The following is a 27,336-nucleotide window of genomic DNA, read 5'->3' on the forward strand; positions in this document are numbered from 1 at the left end:
CTGCTACTACTACTACTGCTACTGCTACTACTACTACTACTACTGCTACTACTACTACTGCTACTGCTACTACTACTACTACTACTGCTACTACTACTACTCCTACTACTGCTACTACTACTACTGCTACTACTACTACTGCTACTGCTACTACTGCTACTACTACTACTGCTACTGCTACTGCTACTACTACTACTACTGCTACTACTGCTACTACTACTACTACTACTGCTACTACTGCTAGTGCTACTACTGCTACTACTGCTACTGCTACTACTACTACTGCTACTGCTACTGCTACTACTACTACTGCTACTGCTACTACTGCTACTGCTACTGCTACTACTACTACTACTACTACTGCTACTACTACTGCTACTACTGCTACTACTACTACTGCTACTACTACTACTACTGCTACTACTACTTCTTTATGCATGCGTAGTGGAGTAAGTTCCTGAAGTAGCTGTTTTTGTAGCTTTCTACTACAAACAAACATGTTTTCTTGCATTCAGATGAAGTATTTTGGATTAAACTGAACTGAACCGTGGCATCCGACTAAAGCTAAAGCCTCCAGCCGGGTCGTCAACAGGGCAACTAACAGATGAGCCAGAAGATGATGTATAAACTTAAACTCTTGATGAAGTCTGGTTCATAAAGCCTCATTATGTCCAGCAAGTGGCTTACAGTTGAAAAGCCGAAGAGTGTGAAAGACGAAATGGTCTCAGAGGGACAGAAACACGACGAAGGGAACAGAACATGCTTCCGTTTTTCCCTCCTTCTGCCTTAACACCTACTCTGGTAGAGCCAGTCTTCCTTGTTGGGATCACAATGTGAATTTAAATGAGGTTCAAGTTTAGTTTAAGTAGTTCACATTGAATGGAGGTCAACGCAATGTCCCAGAAAGTGTTTACTGTGTGTGAGGGTAAAACAGACAAACAGTCGGATAGAGAGAGATGCTGACAGCAGAAATGGGGCAGCTGACGGGGTAACAGGACGGCTGGAGGCACCCGGGGGAGCAGAGTTGGATTTGGGGGGGATTTAAGGCTGTAGCGAAGGGGACAAGGAGGCTTAGACCAGCTGACTCTGTTCTCTAACACACACCCACACACACACACACGAGCCAAAGATGGAGAAACAGAGTAAGACTCAAAAACATGAAATTACAAGAGTAAAGTGGAGAAATCTGTGTATAAAAATACTAAAACAGCAGCAAGGCTGATACGATTAATCGTTGTGTCTCGATTATTGAAATAATTATTGACTAATTTACTAATTAATGAATTGTTAACTGGAGAAATGCAGAAAAAAGACTCAAAAACATGAAATTAGAAAAGTAAAGTGGAGAAGTCTATACACAAAAACATTAAAAACCACTATAGGGCTGAAACGATTAATCATGATTAATCGTTTATTTTAGTAATAGTTTTGACTTTCAAAACTGAAATTTCCAGTTTTTTTTCCAGTATAGATTTTTGGAGCTCAGAAATTTCTGAGTTTTTTCTGAAATTAATCTGAAAATTTAAAACTTTTATGCCAGAATTTTACTTTTTATATAATAGTGCAACCTGATTGACTTAGGTTGCATTTTTAACCTAGGTCAATAGGTAATTAGAAACTAATTACTAATCGGTGATCGCCCACATACCATTGGTAGCATTTTAGCTAACATTTATAGCTAATTTTGGCCTTATAGCTTCAATGAACAGAGATTGGAGAGAAGATGTTAGTCAACATGTTAGTGATGCCACTCATAGCATTTTAGCTAAGTTTATCTTTTACAGGGGATTTTTAAATATTGTATATCAGGTATTACTGCAGATCAACATGCTAATGATAGCCTATGTGCTATCATTAGATAGCTTGAGCTTTGAAGCTTGTTTTAGCTTTAACATGGATTTTTAGCTTTATGTACATTCATTCATATGTACATAATGAATGAAGTATGTTACTCTGGCTCACCATGCTAATGATAGCCAGCATGCTACTATCAGTGTTTTAGCTTTGTGGCTACATCCAGCTTTAGCCTGGAATTGTACATATAGAAAGGATTATATTACTTTAGCTCACCGTGCTAATGATAGCCTGTATGTTATCATTAGCATTTTGGCTAACTTTAGCTTTTCATCTCTTAAACAGCTGTTTGCACAGCAGGTGGAGTAACTTAAAATGATGAAACATGATATTTCCACAGCCTTTGGCATATTGGCTAAAAACACTGGCTAACTGTAACACCGTGAGCTTTAGCCGTTTTCAGTTTAGCCTTTTAAACAATTTTTCACACATTTCTGATGCTCTTCAGCTGGGATCTTTACATTGACTCAAAGTTTCACTAAAATTTTTTACGTGTTTCCTACATTTCTGCAAGTCTTCTGCAATTTACAACATTTCGCTCACAGCGCGGGGAAGAAGGAAGTAGAGATGAGAAATGAAACCAAGTGAGATGAAGGTCAGGGGTCAAAGTCGGGAGTGTGCCTTCCTTCTCCTCTGTGCCACTTCATTATGTGGCTGCTGTCACTCGGGGAGCGTTGCAGAAAGATGTCTGCCTTCATGGCCACCACGTCCCGCATGTGTGAGGGTGTCAGTAAAACCAGAACAGCGCTGAACTCGTTCGGCTTGAGCAGGAATTCACACGAGGTCCGGTTACTTTCACGGTTCTCAGAGGACACAGGAACGCCGTGTGTGTAAGACAGATGAGCATGACAGTGATTAGGTGTGTGTATATATAGTCGTCTGTGGTGACACGGTGAGATCCGCAACTTTCTAGAGAGCCGGACGGCCGAGTGTGTGTGTGTATCTGCATTCTTTCCATAAGTGTGTGAGTGTTTAAAAGGGTTCCTGCAATGTCGCCGTTTAATGGCATGAGACGGGAATATGTGTGTGTAATCCTCAGGGAAGACCTGAGTGGGCCACGTTGGTCCAGCTGCTGCGCGTTCCCGGCTCTTCCGGAGGAGTTTTGAGCCTCTTCAGTGACACCTGTTCACCTGAACTCACCATGTTTTCAGTGCAACTGATATCTGCAGACTTACGTTGGTGTTCTGTCACCCTGGGAAACGAAGGAGTGCGCTCATGTGTTTCTGCACGTTTATACAGCGGCTTCATACTCCTGCTAACATGCTAGCTTTTTGTGATGGAACAAAAATGATTTCATAACTTTCTTTATGTATAATGTAAATTTGAACTAGTACAATGAAAGGGAAAAATGTGAAAAGAAGAAAGTAGCACAACACGCTCATGCGCTTGTAGCAGAGCTAATGTTTCTTTTTAGCAGTTAGCATTTTGGCTAGTTTTAAAAATGTTTGCCACCCTCAGTTTTCCCGGATAAATTGTCACGGATAAATTTTAAATTACTCGTTTATTTGGCGAAGGTGTGTGCTCAGGTGTTTATGAAGGTGGATACAGTGCGCTCCTGCTAACATGCTAGCTTTTTCTGGTAAAACAACATAAGACTGTGATAAATTTTTTCAAAACTTTCCTTCCATATAATGTAAAGTTTTTCTAGAACATGAAAAAGGAAAAATTTCAAAAGGAAAGAAGCGGCACAATCTGCTAATGCGCTAATAGCAGAGCTAATTTTTAGTTTTCCGATTAGCATTTTGGCTAAAAACGTTTAGCAAACTCAGCATTTTTTCACGGATAATTTCTCATTTATTTGGCTGCTTTATTAATTCTTCAGCTCATTAGACGTTTATATTTGTGCTCTTATTTTGAAGTGGATGTTTATTAGCAGTTCAGTTTTCTCAAAATACGTTTTATATTTTGGAAACAAATATTCAAATAAATAAACAACAATAAGTTGAATTATGAAGTCACTTAATGAAACTACAGCAAAAATATAGAAATAGACGTAAAAATGAGTTTATCTGCCGTTTCTGTGGGGTTGAGGATTTGTTCTTTGTAGAAACAGAATTTATGAGATTCTGCAGCAACATTTTCTTCTCCTAAACTATGAAAAATTTGTTTTAGCAAATATTTATTTTGAGAAACTTGGTTTTATTTCATGAGCATGTGAGCTAAAAACTTTATTTTTAACGTAATTTCCAGCTTTTTTGAATCTTTTTCATTATTTACTATATTTGGTGAATTTCTTTGTGAGATGAAAGATGAGCTTTCTTCATGTTCAGCCACAAGCTTCATTGAAATGCTTCCTCGCAGGTTTCCTTTTATTTCACTCTGTGATGAGGAAGAGAGAAGAAACCGAGGAGAGACTGAGATTAGCAAAGAGGTGAGAGGAAGAGGGGAAGAAATGTGAGGAGAGGCCGGCCGTGGCGGCTCCTCAGCTGTCTGCTCGCCATGGGCCGGGTCACTTGGGCAACCAGGACTCTGCTGCCAGGAAGACGGGGAGGGAGGAAGAGGAGGAGCGGAAGAGGAGGAGAGGAAGAGGAGGAGAGGCGAACATGTTGGAGAGAAAAAGCTGGAAAAGTGCATTAGCTTTAAACGTCAAGGCATGCAGTTAATCCCAACACTTTGACACGTTAATGTTGCTTTTTGACCTAAAAGCTTCTCAGCAAAAGTTTTTTTAACTTTCTTGTGTCGCGTCGCTGAACCGAAGCTCGAAATTTGAACGAATAACGCCGGTCGCTCGGCTCGATGGCGACAATCGACTGTCGCAAAAATTCAACAGGAAAGAGACGTTTGTAAATTAACATTTAAAACAAAATGGCTTCCTTTAAACCACTTGTGTCAAAGTCCAGGTTCAGCTAAAGCATAACTGAGTTTATTACAGATTCCTGTAAAAACGCTCAGAAACGTCGGGTTTACCTGACCACTAACTCCCACCTGTAGGGGGCAGCATATCAGAGTCACAGTTATCGTCACACGAGTTCAAGTATGACAATGTTTCTAAATAATATTCAAAAACAATCACAATGTGAATTAAATATGATGTAGCTTTAAGGAGTACCTGTAACATGCAGGACCAGCTGTTTGTTAATGTTTTAACAGTTTGTTAATGGATTTTATCGAAACATTCATCAGTTCTTTAAAAACTTTCATGATCTTCATGAAAATGATTTAAACCTTCCTGAATATAAAAAGTCTTCACACACGTTTGGTTTCAGGTGATTAAATGTTTTCTGAAAACTTTCACACAGTGGAGATTTAAAAATAAATCTAATTAAATCTTTTTAATCTATTGACAGAACGACTTTAAATGCCAGCGATTTTGATCACAATCAGATAACTGAGATAATTTAAAAACTGTAAAATTAATATAGTTTGAACTGGAATGAACTGTTGAACGCTTAAACGTTTTTTATTTCATGGTGAAGTTTCACTGTGCAGATGAAAGTGTCTCCTAGCTGCAGAAACGTAAACGGAGAGAGTTTCAGAACCAGTGCAGTGATCAGAGAACATGGAGGGAAAGCAGCTCTTCCCAGTCGGAGGAATTACGTCAGTCCACAGGAATTCCTGCCTTTTCTTCCAGATCCTTTTGTTATTCTCTAAAGCGGGTCGCCTTATTCTCCCCGCGTCCCGGCCGCTCCGTCACTGCCGGACCAGATAAAGGACTGGGGGGGCGAAAGGAAAGAGGCTGAGAGGAAACCGGGTCTCCACTGTTCTGGTGTGCTGCGAATGGAAGAAAGATTCACTGCAAAGAAAGAAAGTTTCAGCACCGACTGGTGATTTGGTGTGAAAAGTTACAAGTTACGCTTTGCATAACTGGTTTCTACAGCTTCTGCACTGCAAGAACACAAAATTTACCAATTAATTTTATTCAAGGTTCTAGTGCAGATATATTAATACACTTTAAATATTGTGTATTGCTATATAACAAATAACCAAGAGAGAGCAGCTTGTTTTAATAAGTCAATAATTCTCTAGTATGAAAAAGTTCTAGTTCCACTGGCGGAATGTTTTACTGCTCTGTTACCTAGCAACCGCAGCTGAACTCCACAGGTTACCTAGCAACCGCAGCTGAACTCCACAGGTTACCTAGCAACCGCAGCTGAACTCCACAGGTTACCTAGCAACCCCAGCTGAAATCCACAGGTTACCTAGCAACCCCAGCTGAACTCCACAGGTTACCTAGCAACTGCAGCTGAACTCCACAGGTTACCTAGCAACTGCAGCTGAACTCCACAGGTTACCTAGCAACCCCAGCTCTGTACGCACTGTACAATGGCTGCTGGAGAAGACAAGTGCTTTGTTGCCGTCCAGAAACCACCTGTAGAGGTGGGTCATACTTCACATTTTGGTATCGGCTCAATCCAGGAAGGGCATTCATTTTTCTTGGTGCTGATTGGCTGAATCCCCAAAGATGGGAGATGAGGAATAATGTGGGTTATTTGCAGTAGTGCAAAGTGGGTTTCCGTTATGCTTTTTCATGCTAATTATATAAACGTATTACACAAATTTTCACATTTTGCCTGGTTTCTATTGCTTTTATTTGGGTCTCTACTGCTTCGAAAAGCAGATCAAGATATACATACATATATATATATATATATATATATATATATATATATATATATATATATATATATATATATATATATATATATATATATATATATATATATATATATATATATAAACCACTCAGCTGGTTTTGGGCAATAAGTTAATGTTTTTTGGTGTCTGGAAAAAGAGCCTTCTAATTGTCGAGTCTGAGTCAACGGGCACTGCCCCGTTACCTAGCAACCCAAACTGAGCTCCAGCACGTTTGGTCAGCTGGTTCTTCCACTGTATGCACTGTATACAATGGCTGCTGGAAAGGACAACTGTTTTGTTGTTGGCTTTCCATCCAGAAACCACTTGCTGCATTCTTGTTAGTTGTGCAGGAGGCTCTACTTTTGCCTTTCAAAGTCATGTGGTTGTATAGTTTAGCATTTGTTTGCAAAATTATTGTTTAGCAAACAAAACTGAATGTTTTAGCATCTGTTTGCTGTAAAACATTCAGTTGGGGGCGTGGCCAGCAGCACCTTATCAGGATTTAAAGTGACAAGATGCCCTAAAACGGCTCATTCTGAGCTGAGCAGATTCAAATATTATTATCTTAGAATGATTTTGAACAAAAAATGTGAAAGTTTCCTAAACCTTTTACACGGGCCGCTTCTTTTTATCAGAATATTTTGGGGTTTTTGGTCATTTTTTATATCCTTGAGGGCAGAAAAGCCCAGCTGTCCACGTTAACTCTGAGTTCATGTTTTTTCCAAATTGACCAAAGGTTTGTGTGCAGCAGCCTGCAGGTTCCTCATGGGACGGATAATAAACTCACATTTACATCAACTTTTTACATGGTGCATTTCTCATTGTGTTCCAGTTCTTCGCTCTTCGTCATCCTGCCTTTAAACTGACCTTTCTGACCTTTCTTCCTCCTGTCCATCTGTAATTTCCACTTTATTTCTCTCCTCCTCTTCCTCTCCTCCTCCTCCTGTTCCTCCTCCTCCTCTTCTCTGTGTCCTGTTCTCTCCTTAATGATGACTTGGTCGACTGCAGCAGAGAACAGGTCCAAGTTTCCTTACTGTGCCTGATTACATCAGCACATGCAGTCCTACACACACACACACACACACACACACACACACACACACACACACACACACACACACACTTCATTGACTTCACGCTCCTCAGTTTCTGGAAGAGCCTCTCATGACATCACCAACATCTGCCCGGCTGCCTGAGACGTTGTGGCCGTTCTCCATGTTGATCTGATCTTTCTGCTCCATATCTGACCCGGATCGAACGCTGATGAAAATATACGGCAGAATGGAACCGGGAGGGTTGCTGGAAACGGATCAGAACTTTGTTTTTTTCGCGCTGCTGGTTTGGATTAGGACGACTTGGGAACATTTGGATTAATAACCATCATTTATTGTTTATTATGACACTTTAAAGTTTAACCCGTGTAGCTCCGCCCCCTCAGGCTAATAATGACAAATTTCATGGAAGTGGGCCTTGATGCACAGAGGGGCGTGGCCTTGATGCACAGAGGGGCGTGGCCTTGATGCGCATAGGGGCGTGGCCTTGATGCACATATGGGCGTGGCCAGGACTCAGTGAGGGGCGGAGCCAAGTGTGGGGCAAACATGCAGATATTGCAAAATTAACCAAATTTACCTGAAAATATCAACAGTTTGAGCAGGAATTGGAAACTGCTTTTAAAATGGGTAGTAAATATTTTTTGTTACTTTAAACCAGGCTGTAGGTGGAGCATTTAGCTGGAATAAACTGAACTAAAGTAATTTAACCTAATCTAGATTACGTTTTCACCATCAGGACTCCGTCTCCGTCCAGTTTGTTCAGTCACCTCTGCTTTCCTTCCAGCTTTCTAATAAAACCCTCTGAGGTCTGCGCAGTCACTTCCTCTGGATTATTAATATGTCAGCTGATGAATTCATCCTTCTCCTCGTCTGTTTGTCTCATTGTCGGAGCTTCTTCTATCGCGCCGTTTGGAAACATTTTGCTCGGAGCCGAAGGGGAATTGAAACGCAGTTAATACATCCTGAGATTTAAGACGAGTCTCTGGAGGAAAAAACTGCAAAGATAAGCAGTTTTTCTGCTGCCATTACCATTTGTTTGAGTTGTAAATGTTTATTTGATTTGATTCTCGTTTATTTTGTTGCGTCTAAAACAGGGATGTCCAAAGTGTGGTCCGGGGGCCATTTGTGGCCCTTTGGAGGACTTTATTTGGCCCCTCAGAGAAATTTTTAAAGACACATTAAACCTTTATTTTTTTGTTTGTTTCTTTTATTAAATTGTTTGTTTTCATTGATTTCATTTGCTAAAAATCATAGCAAGCACTGCCCAACATAAAATAAGAAATTAATTATTAATAATAATAATATAAAATAATGAACTCAAAAAAGATTTGATGGGTGAAGAAAATATTTACTTGTCATTTATTATAGCAACTTGTTTACATTTCTGTCAACAATATCATTTTGTATGAAAATTAGACGACTTTTTAAATTAAAATATTGCATATTTATTTAAGAGATAGAAAATAAATGTCTCAAGAAATAAATTTTCCAGTCTTAATTAAGAAAAAGGCTCTGAGCTCAACCATTTTGGCCCTAACAGCAAAAGGTTTGTCAGAAATCTGAGAAAAAAAGGTGGAAAAATGTCAGAATTTTGAGATTAAAATTAGAAAAAGGGTAACTTCCTCTGAGATGGTGAGAAGTTTGGACAGCGCCGGTCCAACAGAAGCTTTAATATCGGCGTTCACAGCGGGTCGAACTCAGACTGTTCTGATTCAGGAATCCTGATGATGATGATCTGATGATCCATTTCCTTTTTCTCCTGCGGCGACGCGGTTCAGAGCGACACTTTTCTGAGGCGGCGCTGCTAATCCAGACGATCTGATCAGAGGTGGCCGTTAACCCGGGCTTATCCGCAGACGAAGGAGATCCGCTTAACGAGATTTACGTTAAAGCCTCTACATCTCACTTCCTGTCGGCTGAGAAACCCAAACACTGAGAAACTCAGGAAGAGCAGAAATACTGCAACATATTGGTAACTGATCAAATTATCAATCATTTCATATTTAAAAATTACATCATCAGACGGAGCAAAATATAAAGCTAAGTGGAAATTTTGGTATTTTTATAATCAAAATGACAATAATTCAGATAAGTAAGAAAAAATATCAAAATCAGGCAAATAATATTTTCCCAAATCTGTTTCTTTCAATAAAAACCTTCAGAAACTTTAACAGAAACTGCAGGTCTGAGTCTGGTGAGTTTTTGGTTAAAACATGTTTTTCATTCAGAAAATCCAGAAATTTTACTCAAGTAAGAGCAGAAATGCTTCCTAATGAAATGACTCAAAGTGCAGCGTAGTGAAAATACTCCTAAAGTTCATTTTTAAGAAAAGTTACTTCAGTGAATGTAACTATCCAACTCTGAAGGCCTCTTTGTTTCACCGCAAAGTAAGAAAAATGTTGAATTAGTTTGAAGATGCTGCAGTTTTCATAAACAAAAGCAGAAAGTGAAAAACAACACGAGTTTCCACTGATGTCTAAAAACTGTTAAAGAAAATAAAACTGGAGTGTAACTGAGTAAATGTAAGCAGTCACTAACCGACTCTGGAGCCAGCTGGATGTTTTCTATGCAGCTTTTCTCTCCTTGTTGTTTTGTGTAGAAATGAAGGCAGCTGTGAACGAATGAATGAAAATCAGATTTAAGAGTCGCTCGGCTCTCGCCGTGTTTGTTTTTAGGTCTCGGTTTCTCGCTGCCGTCTCTGTTTTTCTGACGTTGCTCTGTTGTGACAGGTTTCTCAGAGGTTTCCCGTTCTGCACGGCGCTCTGTCCGTCTCTGTTTGCTTCCGCTGCCGTCGCTCCGTTTTGACGTCTCCGTGGCGGCGCCGCTCTCCGTTCCTGCAGGTTCCTCGTCCTGCTTCTGCACCGATCGGCTGCCGTTTCTTCTCCAGATGTTTGTTTGTGCTGGGAGGGAAAAGCTGTACGTCTCGGCCCAGCAGGGATGAACATCATGTACCTGTGAACATGTGACCTGCGGCGTTTCTGTCACGTCTCCTCCCCTCACGCAGTTCTCTGCAGATATGGATGAAATATTCATGTTTATTGTCGCTTCAGGATCCAGAATGTGTTCCTGCTGCTGCAGAAAAACAAGAAAATATACCTCAACTAAATCTGATTTTATTCTTCAGTAAGGAGGAGGATAAAAACAGAATTATGACTTTAATATTCTGAGATAAAGAATTTTAATTTTGAGCTAAAAGTAAAAATTCTGAGAAATTAAAAGTCGGAGGGGAAAAAAGTAATAAAAAAAAATCTGAATTTTGAGAAAAAAAAGTGAAAATTATGAGAAACAGTCATAAAAAAAAAGTCAAAAGAAAGTCAGAATTTTCAGACTGAAGCCAAAACTATGAGAAAAAGGTAAAAAAATCTGATTTCTAAGAAGAAAATTTAAAAATTCTGGGGGGAAAAAATTCAGTTTTCAGGAGGAAAAAGTTATAAAAATCTAAATTCTGAGAAAAAAAGTCTATTCCAGGAAAAATGTCAGAATTGTGAGAATAAAATGATGATAACAAACAGGTAAATTGAAGTGGGATCCAGTTTTTCGCTCCGACCCTCTTCCGTTCTGTGGAGACGTTTGAAGTAGAAATCATTTCTAAAACAGCAGAATCTGCCTGAGTTGGACAGAAACTGCATGTTTTCTGTGTTCCTGGTGAAGGTTTACGCCGAGGCCGGGGATTCCCCAGGCAGGCGGCTCTGGATGAGCATTTGTTCTCCGTTAGCAGCACAGATGTCTGTTTTTATGACTCAGAGGGAGTTGAGGATGTTTCCCTGCTTAAGTGCTACTTACATCCACCAAGATGCAAACACAGCAAATTAAGCTACAGACACTAATTCATTTCCTAGATGTGCAATTTAAAATGTTTTCAAAAGAAATATTGGTAAAAATCTCCAACGTTACCTGTAAATTACCTGTACATTCATCAGAAGAAACATGACAGTTCTGGGAAAGTCAGTTGTAATTTATAGAAAGCAACCTTTGAGATCTGGAGAAGAACTCTAAGTTATACAAAAAGTAACCTGCAAGTTCTAGACAGTAAATGAAAGTTCTAGAAAAATAACTTCCAAGTTCTGGAAAGTATCCTGCATGTTCCTGCATATACAATAAAGTGTCCTGTAAGTTTTCAGAAAGTAATCTGAAGGTTTAAGAAAAGTAATCCGTCATTACCAAAAAGTAACGCAAGTTCTGGAAAGTAACCTGCATGTTGTAAAACATACAAGAAAGTATCCAAGTATCCTGCTGTGTCAGTTTCAGATTTGGAGTCGTAAAGTTTTTTAACAAACTTTAGGCCCCAATTTAGCTCCAAGTTTTCAGAAAGTACTCCAGAAAGTACCCTGTAAACTCCAGAAAGTACCCTGTAAACTCCAGAAAGTACCCTGTAAGTTCTCTATTTCTAGACGGATTGTTAAAATTGTCAATATGTCGCTCACCATCTCCAGGATCACACATGTACAGTCTAAGCACAGTTCCTGGAGTAACACTTGTCATTTGCCCTGGTTGCCATCTACAGAAGCCCAGAGAGGCCAAGTCTTCCTGCCTCTTGCTGGAAACTATGAATCACGGCTGCTAATTGTGGTCTGACTAATGCAATTAACAGGCAGCAGGACCGAGTCATCTTCACCGGCCGCTGCAGCTACAGGCTGAGCGGAGCTCACCGAGCCCTCGAGAACAGGAACGGCCTCAGAAAGCCGGATTTACTCTGCCGGGACGTCCGCGCCTTTTGGCACATCAGAAACTGAGAGACTTCTGGTTTTTAAGGGAAATGCCACAAAAACCAAAGAAAACATTTCATATTTGAGCCGACTCTTTCCTTTATAATGTAATTTATGGAATTATGTTTTTTTTAAGGCGGGTTAGTCCGGTAGACTCGGTTTGATTTGGGACCAAAACTGAAACATTTGTTGCATTTTCAGTTGCTTGGTTCTCTTTCACATTGAGTCAAACCAACCAAGCCTTTGAAAAACCTGTTCCCCTCCTTGCCTGTGGGGGCGCTGCGCCAAGAACCACTGCAAGAAACGACAAGACCTCTGAAAAAGACTCTGAGCTCAACTTCCTGTTTCACAAAATATAAACAAAAATGGAGTGGCGTCAGATTTAACGGATTTTTCTTTTGTCTTCGCTAAAAAGCATCGAGCCATTTCTCCCGCTAGCGCGAGCCTAGCGTGTTTATTTGGTTAAATTTACCCAGAATGCCGTGCGCTGTAGTCCACCTCCTGCTTTTGGAGTGGTCTGGTTAATAATAAACTTTATTTTGAAAGGACAAACCAAACATAAATTTAATCATTTGTACCAGATTGTAGCATTTAAGCTGACGGGTTATAAAAAATTAATATATGGTGCAATAATAAATTAAAACAGAACATATAAAATATAATTTTAATAACTTAATGTTCATATATTCACTTCACTCTGAGGTTTGTAGGCGAAATTTTCCCTCTTTTCCAAACAAACTGAACTTTCAAGACAAACGGACTGGAGCTGTGCTAAAGCAGACTAAACAGGGCTGGTGTGCAGCACCTCAACAGTGACTCAAGTCTCTTAAATCAGATGTTTCAACAGTTATTACCTAAGAAACCAGACCCATGGCTTAAAGGGTGCTTTTCAGAAGAATTGGGCCTTTGAGTGGAGAAAGGAAAACCCTAATTTATCCCTTTTGTGGTCAGAATGGGCTCAGACTACTTTCATTTCTTCCAGTGTAATGACTCTCTTCTTCTTCTCTGTTTCTAAAAAACACAAATGTTTGATGCGCAGCACGTGGCTCGCTTTGTTCGGGTCGATGCAGCAGAGCCCAAACATGGCGAGCCGCATCTGCTGCTGCTGTGAGTCACAGATCAGAGGATCGGCTCGGTGTGCTCTACGTCCGTTACCAGCCATCAGGAGGAAGGAGTGAGTCACGTTAGCTAGACCTTAATAAAAACCAGGGTCCGCAGCCTGGCTCGCCACGCCATGATGAGCCTGCTGGTGCCGAGCGAAAAGGTGCCGGGTCACTTTGTCGCCGTGGAAACCGGGAGCTGAAAGTTCACGCCTGGCTCTTGGTCTTCAGAGGGATCCACTGGATCTCCGGGGAGATTTTAGCTTCAGGTTGTTTACAAAGCAACAGGAAGGCTGCAGCTTTCACTGCGGCCCGGTTCAGTCCGGTTCGTTTGGGGAGGACTGGGCGCGTACCGAACTCTGGTCCGTCTGGTAGCAACTCGTTACATTTACTCCATTATATTGACTTGAGTAACTTTTTAAAATGTACTTTATGAGCATTTTTACTCAAGTGATTTTATGAAGAAGTGTTTCTACCCTTTAACTGAATGAAGTCTCTGGATTCTCTGAATGAAAAACCAAAGCAGTTATTAGTAGTTTCATTTTCTTTAAAACATTTTAGACATTAATGGAAAGTAAGATTTTTTTTAACTTTTATGAAAATTTAAAATCTTTAATTTAATCTCAACATTTTCATGGTTTGTGGTAAAACAAAGTAACTTCCAGAGTTGAAAAGTAACAAGTTACATTTATTTAATTACATTTGTTTGAGTAGCGTTTATGTACTTTTAAGAGTATTTTTACTTTTGCTGGAGTAATTTTATTATGAAGTCTCTCTACTCTAACTGGAGTGTAATTTTTGGATACTCTGCCCGCCTCTCGTCTCGGTTCTTCCCGTCCTCCGGACCTGAACCTTGCAGTCTTTCCTGTTTTCCTTGTTTTTTTTCAGGCTGGTATTAAATCTTGCATGTTGGATTATTTTCGGTCTAAGAAAACGTTCCAGCATGACTTCTTCTCTGCACATGAAAGTCACAGTCAGGTCCTTTGCAAACGCAGCAATCAGAGTAAAATTGAGGAGATTTTCATCTGAAATCTCCAACTGTTGAAAGAGTCCAAGCTGACGTTGTGTTTTACAAGAGCGGATGCTAAAATGCATTACAGACTCACACTTACGCACTCGCTGGACAGACTGCCAGCTGAGCTCACTTCAGGTCACTGAGGGATGTTTAAATTCTGCTGCGTCGGCGCTGCTTTGGCATTTATACGTCTACGGCTGGAAGGTTGTGTGGGGGGAATTATTTCACTTTCAATGAGACGTTATAATCAACCCCAGTGTTTGCTAAAGCTTATTGAAATAACTTCACTTTTGATTTAATTAGAGATCTGAGGCTGCAGCTCAGCCATGCCAGGTTGGCTGTTTTGGCTCTGAATATTTGGGTTTGTGTGTCATTTTATATTATTTAAAAGCCAGTAGAGAAATCCAATCTCAGTTCCTGGAGGGCATCCATTCGATTATTTCAGCTCGGCGATAAAGATTTACAGCTACACCAGAAAACGGCTTAAATTATGGAGGCTGGAATTCAAAACGCACCAAAAACTTATCAAGATCAAGTAGAGGAAACAAACATTCATAAAAATCACTAAAATGGAAAAGGAGGAGGGTTTTCTGAGTGCAAGGATTTTTAAAGATGGCCACACTGCAAAAACACAAAATCTTACCGCATTTTTTGGTCAAGTTTCTGATGCAAATATCTACACTTAAAATATGACAAATCAACTTAAAAATAACTTTTAAGCCAATAATTCTTTAATATTGATAAAAGTTCTGGTTCCACTTGTGGAACATTCCGCTGCCCAGTTACCTAGCAACCCCAGCTAAGCACAGACCCGTTACCTAGCAACCCCAGCCAAGCACAGACCCGTTACCTAGCAACCCCAGCCAAGCACAGACCTGTTACCTAGCAACCCAGTTCTAATTGAACAAGCTTCTATTTCTTGCTAAAAAGTTATTTGTAAGTTTGTTTTGCCTTATTTCGATTGTACCAACATATTTGCACTAGAAGCTAAATCAAAATACGTAGATTTTGTGTTTTTGCAGTGCAGATGAGGACAGCAGATAGATAAATTAAAACCAAGAAACGAGAGAATTTTTCCATGTTGCAGTTGTGATGTGAATCGAGGCCAAACTAATGTTTGATCACACATCAAGCAGATGAATAAATTCATGTCGATTTTTCTCTTCTGTGAAAAAAAAAACACTGACTGTGTCTCAAGGAACTAAACATAATAAAATTCAACAACTTCACTTCCTGCTGTGGCCATTTACAAGTAATATAATGATTATGACATAATACAAGTTAACGCAAAGATCAAAAAACTTTAATTTCTAACAAATATTTAACACTGGAACTGGAAGTCATTTTGAATATTCAAAATAAATAAAGAAAACAAATAAAATGGGCAATGAAGTTTTGTAAACAAACTTTCAAAAAAGCTGCAAATTGAGACCAAAGACCAGACTGGAGAGAGAGAGACGTAGTTTCAGTTTATTCCTTCTTCTGGTGAATTAGTGGTTTGTAAAATAATGTTTTATTTTGGTTCCTTTCTTTGTATTGTTGTAAAATTGCCAAAAATAAAGCAAATCTGAATAAAGTAGCTATAAGTTAACAGACGATGATGGTGAATATCTGGTGAAACTGGTTTCTGTTGCCAAAGCACAGCTGTAGCGCAGGCCCAACATGATCCTTAGTGACAGAGTGGCCTTTCCAACCACTATCACACACACACACACTTTCTCATGCCAAGACAATGGCCTGTTAATCCTGGCCTCTGATTGGACGGCTGGAGATTACCCAGAGGGCACCAGCTGTCAGGGAGAGGCGAGGCCCAGTTTCCTCCGAATCAACACTCTCTCTCTCACACACACACACACACACACACACACTTCAATGGTCAGTGGGTGTTTCCAAAAGAAAAGAAAAAGAAGCTGAATAAAATAAAGAAACCACAAATGGCTTCGCCGGACGCCTGATTTCCATGTTCAGCTCTCGTGATGCTAAGACCAGATAGCTCCTGTTTGTCTCTGCTGTCACCAGGCCGTACCAACAGGAATGCACGGCAGTGACGGTGTATTGCTAACTGGTTTTATAAAAAGAACCAGCAGCAACATGTTGCTAAAAGCGACACAAACGGTCGTTTATTTTTAGTCTTTTGGCGTCACAAATCTTCTCCGCTCAGCCTGTTAGCATTGGTAGCCGTTTTGCTGCAGATTCCTCCCCCCTCTCTGGTACAAACACAGATGTTTTAGCTTAGCCAGGCCAAGCCAAGCGGGTCCAACGGTGCCGCGGAGGAGGGTAGTGCCAACCGACCCGCTGCTGGGCTGTGATAAGACCAGAAACCTCTGGAGAGTCCGGAGAAACGAGGACGGAGAGGAACAGAAATAATACAGGAGAGAACGAAAAGACGAGGGAAGTCACTGATGAGATGAACTGAGAGGTTTTGCTTTGGTTCCCCGCCGGTTTGTGGATTATTTCTGAAATATTCTGCAGGAAATGCAGTTTAGGAAGCTGGAATACCCAGATGCAGTGATGCTCGACTTCCTATTGGCTGGCAAAGCAGCCAATCACAGAGGGCCTTTCATTTTCCTTCACGCTCCTGGATTATCTTACCCCCCAAGAGGGGGAACAAGGACGACTTTAGGTTTGCACGGTAGAGTCAAGATGGTTTCCATGTGCATTGATTCACACTGAGGTATATTTGGAGTTTAGCTATTAAAATAGGCAGTTAGAAGCATTTTTAGAAAAGGACTCCAGTATTCGCAGGTGGATGTGCTCCAATGTACTTCCATACATTTTCCTCCACAGTAAAGAACCACATTTTGCAAGTTTTTATACTTCCCTTTGGGTTTCTGCTGCTTCTTACAAAAACAAAATAAAACAACACCCATCCAGTTTTTGACAATAAGTTCCTGTTTTTTTGTTGTTTTTTTTGTGTCTGCCTGGAAAATGAGCCTTTCCAAAAAACTCTGGAATGTGACAAATCAGCAAGCACCGCCCGTTACCTAGCAACCCCAGCAGAGCTCTGCCCGTTACCTAGCAACCCCAGCAGAGCTCCGCTCATTACCTAGCAACCCCAGCAGAGCTCTGCCTGTTACCTAGAAACCCCAGCAGAACACCAGCTCCTTCGGTCAGTTGGTTTTATTGCTGTATGTGCTGTACAATGGCTGCTGGAAAATACAAGAGTTTTGTTGTTGACTTACCATCCAGAAACCACTTGCTGCATTCTTGTTGGTTGTGCAGGAGGCTCTACTAATGCTTTTCAGTGTTGTATGGTTGTATAATTGTGAATCTGTTTGCGGCCATTTTCACATTTGGGTGTAAACAGTGAGTTGGGGGCGTGGCCAGCAGCTTCTTTGGATTTAAAGTAACAGCAGCCTAAAAAAGCTCAAAATAGGCAGAACTGAGCAAATTGAAATCTCATTATGTAAGGATCAGTATATTGATGATTTTGATGGTGACACTTGATAAAATGGAATGTTATTGGTTTCTCAGTTTGGTGACTATGGAGTTTTTATGACTATTTTTGAGCTGCCTTGTTGCTGAAATGTGCTACAGAATAAACTTGATTGATTTTTTTTCTTATATTGCCTCATATTGCCACGACATGGCGACAGCTTCAACAAATATGGAAAAAACGTTTTTGAAAAAGTTACAGACTGCAGCTTCAAATTGATAAGTTGGTGTTTCCTAAGTTTCCTCTGTGCCTTTCCTGACCCAGCCGTGTGTGTGTGTGTGTGTGTGTGTGTGTGTGTGTGTGTGTGTGTGTGTGTGTGTGTGTTTCCAGGCACGACAGAGCGGGTGTGTCTGATCCAGGGGACGGTGGAGGCGTTGAACGGCGTCCATGACTTCATCGCTGAGAAGGTGAGGGAGATGCCTCAGAGCACCCAGAAGACAGAACCGGTCAGCATCCTGCAGCCGCAGACCACCGTCAACCCGGACCGCGTCAAACAGGTCCGTCTGCGTGTCTGGCAACAGAACCGGGGGATGGTTGGTGCTTTTATTGTGAAAAGCTATGAGGCGACGCCTCATACCGGGTTTATGTCTGGAAGGTCTGGTATAAATTATGCTATTATCTAAAATGTGTTATTTAGGATTTCCTTTAACGTTTTTGATGTGAATGCAGGCGATTTGTGACTTTGTTTGCTGACCTTTAACCTTTGAAAAATCACCTCATCCTAGTTCAACAACTTAACATTTCTTTGAAACTGGCGTGTTTCCATTGAGCCAATTGATTTTTTTCACATTCAATTTGCACCCTTACAAACAAAAAATAACATTTCTGCCATAAACTTTTCTGGAAAAAGAAGTAAATGCCTGAGTTTGAAAAGTTGAAGATTTTCTAGAAAAAAATATGAAATTTTCTGAGATTGAAATCTTGAAACATTTCTGGGATTAATATCAAAACTTTTTGAGTTTTAGTAGAATTTTTTTACTTTTCAAAGTCAGAAGTTTTCTTGTTTTTTCTGGTTAATTTCTCAGATTTTTGGTGGAAATTTACTCTAAGTTGTAGTTATCTTGTATTTTTTGTCTAGTTTCCAGTGCAAATATCTTTACTTTTGTGTTACTTCAAGTTTACTAACTTACAAGAACCTTTTCAGCAAGATGTAGGAGTGAAATAATCTGCCAAAGGAACAAATATTAGTCTCAATATTAAAGAACTAAACCAGCTCTTTTGTTTTGCTTCGTCTTACTTCAACTGTCTTCAGATATTTACAGCAGCAACTAGACAAAAATACTTGGTCAGATTTTGTGTTTTTGCAGTGAAACCAGCAGCTGGTTTGCAATTTTCTGCCAAGCCAAAAACTGGAGTGACTGATGTCTACAGAAAGGTCTGTGGAGCAGCAAGACTTTTATTAGTATTGGATTAAACCAGGGGTGTCCAGAGTCGGTCCTGGAGGCCCGGCATCCTGCAACTTCTAGTTCTCTCCCTGGTTGTAGAAACAACTTTTTCAGTGGGTCAGTGTTCCTGTTAGGCCTCTATGAGCCATCATTTGATCCAGGTGAGTTAAACCTCCAGGACCGACTCTGGACACCCCTGGTTTAAACAAACCGTATGCAGAAACTAAATAATTTAGGAAAAGCCAGCGTGTCTACAGGTTTTCCCTTTTCCTTCGGGCTTTTGAATCCAGCTGTGTGCAAACAAGGTGCATAAAATCGGTAGAAAACCCTTTTTCTGGCCCAGGCCTCATGTTTTAGTAGGTTTTTAACATCCCTGTTGAGATGAACAGCTTTTAATTTAAGAACGATATTCTCCCAGTTTTACGAGGAGCTTTTAGGAGCCCTCTTAAACGTTTTACCATAAACCCCGAGAGGCAACTCAGGAACAGTGACGTAGGTGTGCTAGCTCAAACAAAAAATAAAAAAGCAAGAAAAAATGTTCCGTCACTTAATGAGGAACAAATTAGGAGGAAAATCCATGATTGCAAGCAGATTTGTTGGACTATAAGTCCAGAAAAGACGCCGGAGGGGAAAAGAAGGAGGTGAAGGAAGGAGGAGGGAGATGAGATGGAGTCGGACAGGATGCTGCGTCGGAGGTGTGAACATGCAAACTGCACGTGCCGCATGAACTGCAGGCTGACACGCACGGCCACACAGGCCAGAACGTCCTGCAGGAAACACCGTTTGGACTACTCTGCTTCACGCATGCGCTGCAAAAACTCAAAATCTTACAGAGTAAATTTGGTTTCTAGTGCAAGTATCTGAAATAAGACAAAACAATCACAAGTAAGAAATAGCAGCTTGTTTTGAGTCAATAAATCCCTAATGTTGATGAAAAAGTTCTAGTTCCACTTGTCAACAGGGCCTTTGCGGTTACCTAGCAACCCCAGCCAATCCCGGTCCGTCTCCTAGCAACCCAGTTCTGGTTCCCCTGGCAGATTATTTCACTTATAACAAGACATTTTCTCCATAATCTGCCAGTAGAACAAGAACTTTATCAACATAATGAAACTGTTTACTAAAAACAGGTGAAAAGTTACTTCTTAATTAGTTTTGTCTTATTTCACATGTAACAAGATATTTGGACAAGAAGCTAAACCAAACGTATTTGGTAATATTTTGTGTTTTGATGTATTTGCTCATATGCCTTAAGCAGCGTTTCTTTTTACAGAGCAAACTTAAAACTCTAGATGCTAACTACCTTAGCATTTTCGTGCATGCTAGGCTACATTATGGCGGGCCGTTTTCTTGATGTTTACTAATAATTACACGCGTACCTTCAGCATAATGCAGTATTTAATCTTACCAATCTTACTTATTTAAAAACATTAATCTTCTTACCTTTAGACGACTGTCATCCATCAACGTCTTTGCAAACAAAAGTAGCGTTGCCAGATTGGACGGGTTTCCACCCAATTAGGCTGGTGTGGCTGTTCAAATTTAGGCTGTTTTTCCACATTCAGTGAGTTTTTAGAAATGTTTCTTTTGAAACAGCTGTCATTGTGTGGGACAGATATTCAAAACATTTAATAAAAAGCCTTGATCTTGCACTTATCTTTTTAGTTAATTTATTTTGAAATCTCTTGAATCTGGCAAACATGAATTAAAAGGAGATAACAAAAAAAAACATCTTATTGTGACAGTAAATTTCATTAGAGCTTGAGATTTGGGCTGATTTTTTATTTGAGCAGGTTTTATGTTGTTTTGGGGCTTTGAACTGTCAAATCTGGCAACGCAGATCAAAGTTTACAATGAAATAAGTTTAGTTTGCATTTTTGCCCTTTTGTGCATCAATGACCATTTTTACAGTGAAATCAACTGAATAAAAACGACGTTGCGCCGCTAATTTTACAGAAGTTAAGAGTTTGTTTTGATGTCCGTCATGGCGAATGAGCTGCTTTATGTTTTAAACACAATAAATTTAACTTACAAAAATCGCATCACATTTCAGAGACTTTCTGTAATTAATTAGCCAGAAACGGAAACTATTAAGATCTTTTTTATGGTGTCCGATCAGTGGATGAACTGATTCCTTGTAACATTTTAGAGTCATATTTAGATTACATAATGTTTGTTATAATTACCTTTCCATTTGGCTGCAGTGGATTTAGCAGTAAAATGATTTATTATGGGCTGGACGACGATGCAGCTGTGAGCACTCCAGCAGAAAATGGGTCAGGAGTTTCTGTGTTTCCTTCCCAAACCGTGACTGCTGGTTACCTGGTGCTCTGTAGGTGTGTGTGTGTGTGTGTGTGTGTGTGTGTGTGTGTGTGTGTGTCCTGGGTTTTACCCCGCCTCTCGTTCATTAACCTCTGGCCCGCTGCCCTGACAAGGACTAAGTGAAGCGTAGATAGATAATTCATCATGTTTGTACAATTTATTCCCTTATGTTTGATTTGAGGTTTGAAAAAACTTTGAATATTAACTTTTCACCAGCAGAATTGCATGAAAGATTTTTCCAGGAAAATGATCGCCTAGAGGACAGTTTCTGTTAAAATTGTTGCATAAAAAATCCTCCATAGATGAAATATAAATTAAAGTTGGATAAAACTGACAATGACATCTGTTTTAGGAAACTGTATGAATCTGACTGTGTGTCACAGCAGTTATAGCCCCACACTGCACAAACAGAAAACCCTACAGAGTATTTTCTGTTTCTTGGCCAAACATGTCAGCTCCGGAAACAAGACAAACTAACTTACAAGTAACTTTTCAGGAAGCTCCTGTTTCCTGTTGCCAAGCAACTGGGTTGCTTGGCAACGGGCAGGGCGTGGCTGGGGGTTGCTAGGAAACGGGCTGGGCGTGGCTGGGGGTTGCTAGGCAACGGGTTGGCGTGGCTGGGGGTTGCTAGGCAAAGGGGTTGCTAGGCAAAGGGTTGGGCGTGGCTGGGGGTTGCTAGGCAATGGGCTGGGGGTTGCTAGGCAACGGGCTGGGCGTAGCTGGGGGTTGCTAGGTAACGGCGCAGTGAAATATTGTACCAGTAGAACTAGAACTTTTTCATCAATATTAAGGAATTATTGACTTAAAACGAGCTTCCATTTCTTGCTGAAATGTTGTTTGTAAATTAGTTTTGTCTTATTTCAAGTGTGGTAAGATATGTTAACTAAAAACTAGACCAAAAATACTTGGTAATATTTTTTTTTTTTTTTTTTGTCAGTTTTTCAAAATTCAGACATAAGTGCTGCATCCTGATGTCTCGGCTCTGGAGACAACGTTGCATCTTTTCTCCTCTGATGATGTGATTTCTTGTTTGGATGCATCAGCTAGATGATGTAAAGGTGTGAAAGAAAACATCATTCCTATATGATGCAAAAACTCGCATTATAAAACACCAACTGTGAGGAGAAAGATGCTGGTTTCATTTTCAACAGAAACAGCAGCAGGAATCTGTTGATTGCTCTTTAAAATTAGGCTTTTTATACGTGAAGGAAAGTTGTTTTTAGGGTGCGACACTCAGAAGATGAGATGAGTTTTGATGTGAAGTTCATAAGAATGAAACCAGATGAGATCTTACAACTTCAAAGATCAGATTTATGCTCCAACAAGGCTTTTATTCTGCATTTTTATGGATTTCTGCCACAAGCTCCAACTGATGTTTTTTTCCTGCTTTCTGTTTAAGACCTGCTCTCCAACTGATCAGTCTGCAGCGCTGATCGTTTCCCAGCTGCTGTTGATCAGGTTCAGTACGATGTCGCTCGACAGCCCTTAGATGTCCAGCTTCTGGTTGCTATGGCGATGCTTCCTGCCTCTTTCTGAACAACTTGTGTTGTTAGTTTAGTCTTTCATTTTGTAGCCATTTATTGTTCCTGCTGGAAATGCAAAAAGGAAAAAAATCGATTTATGTGTTTTCAATCAGGATTTCATCAGATGAAGCCATGCTAGCAGGAGCTAGCTAGCAGGAGCTAGCTAGCAGGAGCTAGCTACCAGCAGCTAGCTAGTAGCAACGTCAACGAGAAATATTCTTTTAATATCGTCGGACCTTCTTACAGCCCAACCGGTCTTGGTTCTGGTTCCTCCCTGTCTGGAAGTTGATGCTGTGGAAACGACGGAGAAGTAGGGCCACACTAAGAAAACAAAAATCCAAATAATACTTTATTCTCATTATATTTAAACGTTTTTCTCATACCATTGCATTTTTTTTCTTGTAATATTAAACCATTTTCTCTTAATATTGTAATATTGACTTTATTCTGGTAATAATATTTCCCATCGTGGCCGTTTTACACTCCGTCTAGTTTCTGACTCGTTTTGTTGCCAGGCTGTGATTTATCATCATTAAATGGAAGAAATTCATAATTATGAATAAATATTCGGAGATAAATGCATCTGCCGGTTGATCTCTCCAGCAGCATGTGAGGTTCCTAAAAGGCCGTCAGAATGTGTGAGATGTTGTGTTTGTGCTGCTTTTACAAGCCATTACAGAGTGAGGGTGAAGTCAGAGGTCAAAGGTCAGGGCTCCGCGGGGGTCTTTTCCGAACCAGAGCTCTGCTTCCTGTTTCCAAGCAACAGCTCACAGGAAATCTGCGTCCTGACATGAAAACATCGGCGATCAGGATTCGCAGAGGTCGCACAAACGAGACACGATCTGCTAATTGGCGCGTTTCCGTGCCGATAGGCGGGTTTGGTTCCTGCAGCTCAACTTCAGTTATTACAAAGTTTTTTGTTTTGTACTTTAACTGAATGTGTTAACAGTATTTCCATGTTGCAGTCGACTGGCAGCTGAGTAATCCGGTTCTGGATGATTTGAGAAGCCACAGGGAGACAGGCGGCTAATAGCTGCTGATATTTAGACTCTTATAATAGAGGGCGAATCCCCCTGTTGCTCTTCAGGCTATTTATACCAAGTCGGAGCAGAAACTAAATGGGTTTGTGCAGCATCTGATGACACACAGAGAAACTCCCGCTCCAAAATAACCTGCGAAGTTTTCCAGAAGAACCTGCAGCGTTAAACAAACAAACGCCGAGTAATACGGAGATTTTACTGCAAAGTGTTTCTCTAACTTCTGCTGGGTTGGAAACGGTGCATGGATGAGTAACTCACACTTTCCCAGACGTCTCTGTAAACTTTTCATCAGGCGGGAAAAAAATCGTTAAGCTAGAAAAATGTATGAGAAAAAAACCTTAAAAAAACAAATAAAGCAGCACTTTTTTTTTTCTTTTTTTTGTAGGATCCAAGTATTTAAAAGTTATTTTCACCTTTGATTTATTAAAAGAAAGGCTTCTAGGTTTGAAATTGTTTTAGGCTTTCTAAAGGTTTGCTGTATTTAGCTGAGCTGAATAAATTTCAGGTGAAACAAAGTTGATATTTCAGTAAAAGTGGATCTTGGTTGTAAAAAGGTGAATATTTTGTCATACTTTACATTTTCCACTGTAAGATAATTATGCCAGTAATGATTTTACCCTGATAAAGCTGCAGTGAGTCACTTTTATTAAAAATATTTACATATTTGTTGAAACTGCTGTTAGGATCAGTGGGATAAGATGTGAAAAATCGATCTTCTCCAAATAGAACGATAATTAAAATGAGCTCAATATTTCCATTTGCATTACTAATTGTTTTCCTCTTTCTACCAAAACTGGACGATAAAAGTTTTCAGTTTTTTCCAGTGTTTTGGAAACTAGCCCTTTTTTTGAAGGACAGTTTTGTTTACAGAGACTTTATGATTTATTTTATTTGTTGTTTTGTTTATTTTGGATATTTAATTGTCTTCCAGTTCCAGAGTTAAATGTTCTGCGTGTGCGGAGGGAGCGCGGCCGGCTGCTGCGGCGCCGGGATCTCTGGTCCAGTCAGAGGAGGCGAGGGGGAGGACAAAAGATAACAGAGGGAAGAAAGGAACAATGGGTCGGGAATAAAAAGTGTTGCAGACGATGACATGAGGATAGATGGGTGGAGCGCCGAGCTGTTGTAGGCCGACAGCTGCGGAGTGACGGCGGCCTGCAGCTTGGGAAGCAGACAGAAAAGCAGAGCAGCAACGACACCAACAGACGACATGGTGCTTCAAGGACACGAAAAAACGGGTCAGGAGGCGATTTATGGGCCGAGCGGATTCCTCTGGAGGCCGGGTGAAATTAAGGAGAAGAAGTCAAATAGAAAACAATAACTGGTATTGTTTAAAGTTTGAACTTCCATAAAACAAGTCCATCACACCCTGTTAACCTTATTTGAACAGGTCACAGATATGGCCTATACAAAACCCGTTCATGACATTTTCTGCGCACAAAATCCTGCATAGGTAATGAGGTTTTATCTGTTTTAGGGTGTCTTGTCGTTTTAAATCCAAATACTCTGCTTCTGGATCCCCCAACTCATCGTTTACTCTCGCACGTGAAAATAGTTGTGAACAGATGCACAATTATACAAGCTTACAGATTTGAATAGCATTAGTGGCGCATTCTGCACAACCAACAAGGATGCAGCAAGTGGTTTCTGGATGGCAAATGAACAGCAAAACATTTGTCCTTTCAATCAGCCATTGTACAGCAGTAAAAGTAGCTGTAGAACGAGTTCCCAATGTGCTGGAACTCTGCTGGGGTTGCTAGGTAACACGGGGAACTCTGCTGGGGTTGCTAGGTAACAGGGGGAACTCTGCTCAGGTTGCTAGGTAACAGGGGGAACTCTGCTGGGGTTGCTAGGTAACAGGGGGAACTCTACTCAGGTTGCTAGGTAACAGGGGGAACTCTGCTGGGGTTGCTAGGTAACAGGGGGAACTCTGCTGGGGTTGCTAGGTAACGTCAGTTATGACTCAACATTCTGCAGGTTTTTGAAGCGGCTCATTCACTTATTGCCAAAAAAAACAGCTGGATGTTTTTTTTTTTTTTAGAAGCACTAGAAACCCGACTAGAAGCACAAAAAATGTGGAAAATCTGAATTTTGTATAGTAACTTCCCTTTAAATTCTCATACAGCCTTGATACAAATTATTTATTTCTAAAGTTATTCCTTCCTTTCTTCTGCGTTTTACATTTTAACATTCGTGCCCTGCAAATACAAGATTATTAATATTTTTAAGGCATCTACAGAGGTGAATGCCTTACAGCACGTCAAACATGAGGTTCGGGGGCCAAATCCGGCCCGCCAGAGATTTTTAAGTGGACGTTTTTATCTGCATACTGCCAAACTGCATAAATTAGTTCATCCACTTTTTTGCACAAGAAAACTGCAAAAATGTTTTTTTTTTACTCTGATATGGACAAGGACTACATGCTAACGCTAAGTTCAACTAAATTTGACAATTTAAAACATTTTTAAAAAATACAAAAAGATACAAGGTGATGAAAGATGTATCAATTTTAGAAGTTTTACTTCCATCATCATGTCTTATAAGCAGATATGAACTCAGACTGTTCTAATCGCTGTTGACTCAGACTTTGAACGTAACCTGATCGAGTTTCGTTTTCTGTTATTCCAGGGATTTTTTAGCCTCTCTAGTCTTTTGTTCAGACTGATTGTTCTAAACTTTAATAGCTGACCATTTACCCACATGCAGCCACTTCCTGTAACCTCCCAGCTCCTGTGTCAACACCTGTTTCCTGCTTCCTGTTATTGCTCCTCTACACAGGAAGTTTGACATTCATGTTGGGAAAAGGGAGTAGGACTCATTTCAGTGAAATGTCAGAAGATTAGTCTGACATTTGGTGGTGAACTTCATTTGTGGAACTTTGTTGATTTATTTGTTGTTATTGATCGACGGTAGATTAATGCTTAATTGTTTTAGAAAAAAAGTGACTGTTTTGGAAATGCCTGCATTTCTTCTAATGGCCAATAGGGGGCAAAAATGTAAATTTAGTTTTCTAATCAACCAAATTCTCAGATCTGAGAAAAAAAAAGCTTTTTTCATTTTGCTGCAACTCATAGTTTAAAGTTCAATTTTAGACTTTTATTTGTTAATAAATAAAAGACATAATTTGCCTAAAAAACAGTAAAAATGGGACAGATTGAGTTGAAGTAACCTGAGTCTGACCGGAGGGAGTTCCAGTGATTATTACTCCTGTTGTCAAAGACATAACTGTGGAGGCCAAGGCAATAAATCCAAGAACATATGAGCAACGTTATGATGTCAACATATTTCCACCCATTTTCACTTGTGAAGGCCAGAAAACTTTGATGTTTCAG

At 40.2% G+C, this 27,336-nt stretch overlaps 1 protein-coding gene and 1 long non-coding RNA gene across 5 annotated transcripts in view; one reads left to right on the forward strand and one right to left on the reverse strand.

Annotated features, from left to right (window-relative positions):
* nova2 (NOVA alternative splicing regulator 2) overlaps positions 1-27,336 on the forward strand; it is an 80,868-nt gene that overhangs the window by 43,772 nt on the left and 9,760 nt on the right. For all 3 annotated transcript variants that reach the window (XM_007552426.2, XM_007552427.2, XM_007552428.2), the window contains one exon: positions 18,071-18,237. In XM_007552426.2, the coding sequence (XP_007552488.1) occupies positions 18,071-18,237 (167 nt within the window). The remainder of the gene's footprint in view (positions 1-18,070; positions 18,238-27,336) is intronic.
* The window catches only part of LOC103138288 (uncharacterized), a 46,559-nt gene continuing 41,972 nt past the window's right edge, over positions 22,750-27,336 (reverse strand). For both annotated transcript variants that reach the window (XR_001662162.1, XR_001662161.1), the window contains exon 3: positions 22,750-23,258. This is a non-coding gene — a long non-coding RNA (uncharacterized LOC103138288). The remainder of the gene's footprint in view (positions 23,259-27,336) is intronic.

This window comes from Poecilia formosa, unplaced genomic scaffold, assembly GCF_000485575.1.
Source record: "Poecilia formosa unplaced genomic scaffold, Poecilia_formosa-5.1.2 Scaffold48, whole genome shotgun sequence".
NCBI lineage: Eukaryota > Metazoa > Chordata > Actinopteri > Cyprinodontiformes > Poeciliidae > Poecilia > Poecilia formosa.